Source organism: Poeciliopsis prolifica, unplaced genomic scaffold (assembly GCF_027474105.1).
Source record: "Poeciliopsis prolifica strain line A6 unplaced genomic scaffold, Auburn_PproV2 SCAFFOLD038, whole genome shotgun sequence".
Lineage (NCBI taxonomy): Eukaryota > Metazoa > Chordata > Actinopteri > Cyprinodontiformes > Poeciliidae > Poeciliopsis > Poeciliopsis prolifica.
In genome coordinates, this window is record NW_026562413.1 from 699,760 (window position 1) to 708,163 (window position 8,404).

Here is an 8,404-nt window from a genome sequence, read left to right on the forward strand (position 1 = left end):
TTGACATGTTTCCTATTTAGTGACAACTGGAAGAAAATTAAGCATTAAATTACAAGACATTACACCAGGTGTAGTTTTAGTAAACAGGAATATAATTCTTAATTGACAAGTTAGTAGTAACATCAGCAGTTATTTTGCGTTTGGCAGTGAATAATTTAAATGCATGAACACTTTCACACAAAAAAATGTCCTGTCATTGAAAAAAACTGATATTTTGCTACCCATTAAAGATACAACTTTATGGTTTGTTTTTTACATTGTTTTAAAGTCAACTTTGTAAAGAAATAAACCAGAAGCCAGCAATCACACACCTCTGAACATTGCAAATTTTCTCCAACACATTTCTTAAACTTTCCAACCAAACTCGCTTCTTTCTCTCTGTCAATGTACAACAGACACTACATTACCCATAATCCATCACAGACATTAAACTTCTGTACTAAAGTGACCGTTTTCAACTGCCTTCTTTGACTACAACCACCATTTCCACAACTAAGCAGCTTTAAAAAAAACAAACTACTTAATATTGCTGCTTCTGATCAGGATGCGTCGTGCTGTGAACACATATATTTGCCTGGATAAATCTGAACACAGCCTGTAAACCACCATCCGCTTAATTTGATGCTTACAATTTTTTGGCCTCTCTTAGGACGAAAACATTGACAAATATTCCTCTCTCTTTTTTAAAGTGGGTTTGTCATTTAAGCTCAGGCAGCCGACAACCAGGGAACCTACAACACTGCACCATCAATCAGTTTCCCTGAACAAGGAAGACCTTCCATATCCTCGCGTGGTGCTTGACCTTCAGTTAGCAACGTTCTGTGGCCCTTCAGGGATTAGCGACATGAAGAACGTAATGATGAAGGACCATGTGGAGGACAAGAAGCCGGCGTTAGGGGCGCTGTTAGGATCCTCCGCTCCTTCCTCTCCGCTCTCCCCGTCGTCGTCTGAGGCGTCGTCGTTCACGCCGTCCTGCACAGATGAATCACAGTCAGATACGATTCCAGTGAATCATATCTCACTGGAGCGCAGTGAGATATGATTCATGCCAGGGGTTTGCACTTTAGGCTGATTTGTGTGAAATATGAGCTTGAACTTGAAAGCTTAGTAAGGTATTTTTCATGCCATCTGCAGCGATAACGATCAAAGCTCGACTATACTGGAAGAAAAGGATGCCACGTTTTCCATTTCACTACATATTAAATAAATATTCTGATTGATCATTTCATTATTCAAATAATTGTCAACTAATTTAGAAATTGATCATGCAGAAAATGGCATTAAATGAAAAACACAACATATAAAGAGCAGCAATTAAACCTGAAAAAAATAAAATAAATGCACTTTATTGTTCAACAAATACATATATTTATTGTAGATTTTGTAATTAAGATAAGATTTTGTCATTAAATATATTTACTCCTGATGTGGCAGAGTTTTAGCTCCTGGTGAGTCAAATTTCCTGTTATTACATTGCAGGCAACAAAATGTTTGTTTTCAATTATTAGTATCTCTTAATGTATTTCTAATATTGGATAAGGAAGGCTTAAGTAGTTAAGTGAAAAATCTGCAGAATGCGTCAATTTTATTTATTCGATTGTCCGAATAATAGATCGGATAATTGATTGGTAAAATAATAGTTAATAAACTCTGTTCACTCTGATACCCCTAAAAGTTATAGCAGAAAAATCCGTTTGAAACAAAGACATAGATCACAGAGAATGTTTGTGGCTGCAATGTGACAAAATGTACACATACTACTTCCAGGTTGGGTTGGTTTTGGAGGAAAACAAGATATTCAATGGACAAAGCCGAAAGTCTCAAACTATTGCAACTTCTAGACTCCAAAGTTTCAGGTGACGGATGAGAAAGACACTGTACCACTTCTTGTAAGTCCTGGTTTTGTGGTTCTGCCTCCCTTTCTTCCTGATTGGGCCGGTCTCCAGGGAGCTGCAGCTCGTTTTCCAGGTTGAAGGGAAACCAGCCGGCCTGGTGGCTGCAGGCAGAAAACATCAAAATCATATCTGCTCTGCTCCCAAAGATCAGCGGCCAAATCTTCCAATTAGAATACAGCGAGAATTTGTATATGACAGTGTAACTAAAATGTATTGTCAAAATATGAGGTAGCTTGAATTCAAGTCAAAAATATTCTGAAAGCCAGCTGCAGTTTGTTTAACTCCTACTGAGAGTTGTGACAGGGTTCCCACGCAGTCTGCAATTCAATTCAAGTATTTTCCAGGTCTGAATTAGTATGGGAAAACAAAACATGAAAGAATGCAAAAAACAATGTTTTCCAGACTTTACTCCCCCACTTGCTTTTCTAAATGTTTTCTTACACATTGATTTGTCTTGTCCTATTTTCCTTGTGTACTTTCCTTCCTGTCTCATTCTCCCTCACTTATTAGTCATTGTATCCTTTCTTTCCCTCCTTCTTCATGTTCTTCTTCTTCCTTGTGATCATTTTCATCTCTCTTTACCTTTTCCTCTCAGTCCTACCTTCCATTCCTTCATCCCTGCCTCCATTTCTTCTTATCTCCTTCCTCCTCATTTTCTCATTATTTATTTTGTCTCCTACCTCCATTTCATGTCTTCTCTTTCTTTTAGTACTTTATTCTTCCCTCCCTTCTATGCTTCCGTTCTTTTCTTCTGTGTCCTTTCCGTCTTTGTCCTTTCTTTTTCTATTATTTTGTATGTTTCTTTCCTAACTTTTTCATTCTTAAGCTTAGATTTTAGATCACTGGTATCTCTGAATAAATGCCAGACCATCACAGATCCCATAAGCATTGTATGTTTATGGTTATTGTGCTGTAACTGTTTTTTTATGTTCTGTATTCTTGAAGTCTTGGCCAGGTTTCTCTTATAAAGAAATATTTTGATCTCAATGGGACAAACCTGGTTAAATAAAGATAATTACCATTATTAAGTACCGCCTTAAATTCCACTGTCCTCATTTCTTTCTTGACTTTCTTTCACTCATTCATTTCTTGTCATTTCTTCCTTCAAGTTTCTAGTTTCTGCTGTTCCTTGTTTCCCTACACACATATCTACCAAACATTCACAGTGAATTTTTCTCTTAAAATAGACAGCAGAAGACTGATATACTCCACATCCTACTCTGAATTTTTACATGAAAAATGCAGAGGAGTGCTGCAATGAAACCCCCCGAATCACATTCACTGCTTTTAATAAAATCACGAGGGAAATATTTTAAAGGAAGCTTTAATTTCAGCATCATCAAGTGGAGAGACGATGTCTCGCTGTGGGACTCGGAAGCAATTGAGACGATACTTTAAGGAAATATGACAATGCTTCACTCACAGGTAGAGCACCAGCATGGCCATCATCACCATGACAAAACGGCTGAAGGAGGAGTAGAAGTAGACTATACTGAGCAAGATGGCAGCGCGAGAAAACGTGTAGACCCAGTCCAGCCAATCCCTGTTGAGCTCTTCCTCGTTCAGGATCTCCCCTCCCTGAGCGTTCATCTGGACTTCCGGGTTTCCGTGGCGTCCCGCCTGCGGTCGTTGGCTCAGAGGGTCGGACTGGCTGGACTGAGCGGAGGGCTGGTCGGGTCGGAGGAGCTGAGAGGAAGCAGCCAGTAACTGACTGCAGGAGAAGAGAGACGAGGAAGAGTGTGAAGGACTTCTGCTAACAGAAAGGCTCAGATGAAACTCAAAGTGGGCCTTACTAGTGCATGTAGTACTGTCTTGCATACAGCTGCTGCCACCACATCAAAGTCATGGGGGCGTAGTAGGAGGGCGTGTTTATGGGGGCTGTTGTCATTTGATGATTCCAGCTGGAAATAAAACAGAAAGCAAGACTTTCAGCAAAAACACACATTTCATAACATTGTTTTGTTTGATTGTTCAAACTAGAGAAAAAAAATAAAACAGAAATGCTCGAGAGAGATCAGAACTTGGTTTTAGTTAAACAGCAAACCAGGTTATATATTATTATAGATGCTGCCATCAATAATGCTGGCAAATCGCCAATTAACTCAGGAGTTTTAAAGATAAAAAACTAACTTTATTTGACACTTTAAAAGGTCAAGTCTTCATCTGCAGTACTAAATCACCTCCTCTTCCCTCGTGCTGCAGCACTGTGAAAGTTAAACAGGTCAAAAAGCTTACCTATGCATAAATTGTGAATACATGTGTTGGTAGGGGAAGGCTCCAGCCTGCTGTCTCAGCCAATCACTGCTCTCTCCTGCAGCCACCTGACCAGCAATATTAGAACTCTGAGAGGCCTGCGACCGGAAAATTGGCTGAATATTAGTGATAGGCATGAAATAAAAGCACATGGCAGTTTGCAATCCTCAGGGAAATGTGGATTACAGCAGAGAGGTGCATGATGAAAGGAAGCGAGATGATGATGAAATTATTTGAAAGATGTGAGAGGGAAGCGGATGACCCACCGTGGGACCGGCGGCGCTCTCCTGAGGCTTGTTACTGCGGCTGCGGGGCGGCTGCGGGGAGCTGGGAGGGGTTCTGGAGGCGCACACCAGATGGAGCATATGGTACTCATCCTGCTGCGGAGGCAAGTGCAGCTCATTACCTCAAACAGTCAAAGTGTTGCATGTCCTCTACAACTTTATACATGTACTTTTACCCACACAGACCACTTCAAAGCACTTCGAAATCAAACTTTTTAACGTATGGTCTGACAACTTAGAAAAGACAAAAAGATTCATATTAATTCAATACATGTGAAATGATCAAACGCTGAACTTACAGCACCAGTTTAAATTTGAATACACGTTCAAGTAAATTTTAAAGTTTACTCCTGTTTTTTTAGAGTTCATTTGATTAATTAGTGAGACATCATAGAACCCAAAAAACATCAGTTTACCCTACATATTTCGTCTTTTTTCTGCTTTTATTTTGTATATTTGGTAACCTAAGCATGTTTATTGCAGAAGAGTAATTGCTGAATCAAAAATCAATTTAGGAATATAAAAAAAGAAAACATAAAAACTAATAGATTTCAATATCATGCACCCATCCAGCTTTTAAAATCTTAGTTGTACTTCAAACTGAAGTTTCTAAAAAAAAAAAGAACAAAAAAAGAAATACAATTTTATATTTTTATAAAGCAAGAAGGAATAGTACAGAGGTTTCCAATCGCGTTATGCTTTAAAACAAAAGATAAAAGGTGATAGAAGCTAAAGTGTTGTTTCAAGGCAACCTAAAACCACTACTAGCACCTACAGCAACTTACCTTCCGAAGGACATCTTTTAAGGTGAGGTGATCCAGAAGCAGTTTCCCAGAATAAACCAGCCTCTGGTCTTTGGAGCTCTAAAAACACAGAATAATGATAATGAGGTCAATGGCTTAATTAATGACATGTATTTTTGGAACAATGTAGGGCAGGGAGTTTTACTCTTGTTTAAAAACAAAACATCAAAAACAAGCAAAATGTAGGTTTAAGACAGAGAAATGTGAATGATTACGACATCAGAGGCCATGCAACTGGTGCAGACAATGAGAATGAGATCGTAGTAACCTTAATACGGATAAGTGGCTCTAAATGGAATTAGCAGATTGTACAACAAGGTCAGAGCGTGTCCTAATTAAACCCAAGTCCATTCTACCTCCATTCAGGAATTCAATCTGTCTTTAAAAACTTACTGTGTGTTTATATATAAAGATAAATATCATAAATAAAATATAAATAAAAGAGATAATGTGAGAAAAAGGGCTCAAACCAAAGTACAGTCCTCTGTGAGGCTGCTGCAGAAGCTAGCAGTTTGTCTCAGTGTGTTTAAATGAAATTGCAGCAGAACGAGTTCTCTGCACAGAGCAAAGAGAACAAAATCAGATTAGCTCTGCAATAACGCTGGAACATAAATACTGGAGAACTCTGACGTCAAATTCCTTCAACAACTCTTTTAACGTTGGAAACCCAATTTCCCCGACTTCAGAGATTAGATCAGAGGTGTGCAATGCTACATGATATTTTAACAGCGATAAGAATCAAGTCAGGATCTCAGCAGAATCCATAAAGTAAAATCGGGTAATGAGAGTTTCGAGGGAGAAAAATAAGAAAAACTTTTTGGAGGTGAAACTGAATCTTTGACATTGTGTTAGGCGAAGGCTCTTAAGCTGGCAAGAAACATGTCATCAGATGTCTAACAATTACATAAGCAAATATTTTACTATCAGGGAGTATGAGGCTGAAGCTTTAGCTGCAATCATGGACTTTGTAATTGCACTCCTGGTTGTGTGTCCTCCAAAAACAAAACAAAACAAAAACAACTTACAACTGTTATAACAGTTAGAACTTATAATTGTTTCAGAATGATTGTCTATAATGTTAAGTAAAACATCCTAAAATATCTTTACATTTTATTTTATTGCATTCATTGCTACAGTGAAAACTTTACGATTCAACATAAGTAGGATGTATTCAAACTATTATTCCCAAGATTTTAGGCCCATACATATTAAAAATCACATGCTTTTCCAGTGAAAAGCCCAGTATTCACCAGAAAATGTGAATACCCTTGGTTTAATTAGGTCAATAATGTTAAAATAAATTTCTGAATTAAATCAATAGTGAAAACCAAAGCTTTTTATTTCAGAGCTGAATGTTCTTCATATAGGTTAAATTTTTGAAATGAAAAGCTTTCTTTTCTTTTTTTTTTTAACCAATGTCATGTTTTGTGATGGGCCGTTATAGTTTTTATATGTTATAATGTAAGATATAAAATATATAATTTTGATGGTCAGATTTATTGTTTGCGCTGTAATTTTTAGGGTTTTTTTTTGCCATTTTGCAGCAGAGAGCTGACATTTAAATTGTGTGTTACATTTGCAAAAGTATATTAACTGACATTTAAATAAAGAATAAAATATTACCAGATCTTAAATAAAACATATTTTTAAAAAAGCTGGTGATTAAACAACGGAATGGGAATTAAGATCAAGAAAAATTAAACATAATTTTGTTATTCAAGAATGATCTTTGGTATACTGTTATATTAATAAGAAAAACAACTTACTGGTTTGCTAGGGTACACATCAGACAAGTGGGCTTTGAGCTTTTCCACGGTCCAGTTCTGATAGCAATTGATTGTCTGGTCATCGTACTTCTGGTTCGGAGCCTTGATAACGAGGATGACAGGACTGTCCACAACACCTTGATCCATGACTCAAAAACATTGGTCTTCAATGAATTATCCAAAGAAAAATGTCCGAGACACGCCTTTCTGTGTCCTGCTTCCACTCCGAAATATAGTAGAAAGTTTCTTACAACGACGGAGAGAGAATTGATGTTGTTCACATGAACAACCGCTGGGAAAGGGAAAAAACACAAACCAAAATTAGAGAGAAACTATTTTTAAAATAGATGATGAAGAGGACAACCGAAACTACACAAGTGGCAACAATTCACTGACAACTCAATCTTTTACAACGAGCTTACAAATACGAATAAAGAAGACATTCGTGGTGTGTTTGACGTAATATAATAGGCAAAAACAACCGTTAAATCCGGTCAGAGACATTTAACAGATAGCTAAGCTAATATTAGCTTCAATCGTTTTTCTTATAACCACTTCAATAATGTCAAAGACAATAAGCTGTCACCTTCTTCAGTAAACTACACCCGTTCAAAAGACCCAGATGTGTGTTTAAGTCATCTCTAAAGGAAGTCAAAGCTGGTTTGCAGACCTTGTTTATCTCCAGTGACCGAAATGTTTCATCGTTAAAGCCCAGCCTAGCGTCTATTCCCCTTCTTCGTCAGTAGTTTTCGCAGTTAAGCACCACGTTAGCTCGCTACTGCCACTTACTGGTTAGAAAACGAAAGGTCGAGTAAAAATAAAATAAAATAAAATAAAATACTTCTCTTTGCAAGTAATCACCAATATTGCCAGCACTGTAAAATAGATATATATATATATGAATAAAAAAATAAATAAATGTAGTTCTTAGATACCCAATGTTAGACAGTTGAATAAAGTACATATGAACAAATGATATAGGAATAGTAAATGTGTTTATTCTGAATTACTTGAAATACAACAGGATTTTAAAAAGATGACATGAAACAATTCACATTTTAGTAATATTACACTAAAGAGAAAACATAGAAAGAAAAAGCTACTTTACAGGTTCATGACAGCTTTCTTCCATTATTATTATTATTATTATTATTATTATTATTATTATTATTATTATTATTATTATGACCAGTGTTGGCTCCTGTTTGCTGTATCATTTTTGTTTATTACTGTCATCTACTGGAGAAAATTGTTTACTACAACCCAGCAGTTTTCAAACATCTTTTAGGGAATAAGGAATATGAAATCAAGCTTTTGCAGAATTTGAAAACGCAATAATTTTTTGCATATCAGTGTATGGATTTTTGCCTGGCCCACTTTTTTTTTTCTTTGCTATAATTCAT

The 8,404-nt window shown here is 36.7% G+C and overlaps 1 protein-coding gene across 2 annotated transcripts; it reads right to left on the minus strand.

Annotated features, from left to right (window-relative positions):
* On the minus strand, positions 1 to 7,751 carry LOC129375174 (homocysteine-responsive endoplasmic reticulum-resident ubiquitin-like domain member 2 protein). Of its 2 annotated transcripts, none has more exons than XM_055054086.1 (9): positions 7,672 to 7,751; positions 7,002 to 7,293; positions 5,218 to 5,295; positions 4,415 to 4,528; positions 4,131 to 4,246; positions 3,689 to 3,796; positions 3,319 to 3,606; positions 1,882 to 1,996; positions 1 to 972 (listed from the first exon to the last, which is right to left on the minus strand). In XM_055054086.1, exons 2-9 carry the CDS (start codon positions 7,146 to 7,148, stop codon positions 805 to 807), a joined length of 1,134 nt encoding a protein of 377 aa, XP_054910061.1. In that variant the 5' UTR covers positions 7,149 to 7,293; positions 7,672 to 7,751; the 3' UTR covers positions 1 to 804. The 2 variants fall into 2 exon arrangements, with proteins under 2 accessions (XP_054910061.1, XP_054910060.1); XM_055054085.1 differs by having other exon boundaries at positions 7,588 to 7,681.
* Between the last annotated feature and the right edge of the window lie 653 nt (positions 7,752 to 8,404).

Coding starts and splice junctions, on each gene's coding strand:
- LOC129375174 (XM_055054086.1), bottom strand. CDS start 7,148: ATGGATCAAGGTGTTGTGGACAGTCCTGTCATCCTCGTTATCAAGGCT. Junction 5,296..7,001: donor ATGTGTACCCTAGCAAACCA/GTAAGTTGTTTT, acceptor CTGTGTTTTTAG/AGCTCCAAAGACCAGAGGCT. Junction 1,997..3,318: donor GCCATGCTGGTGCTCTACCT/GTGAGTGAAGCA, acceptor TTCTGCCTGCAG/CCACCAGGCCGGCTGGTTTC.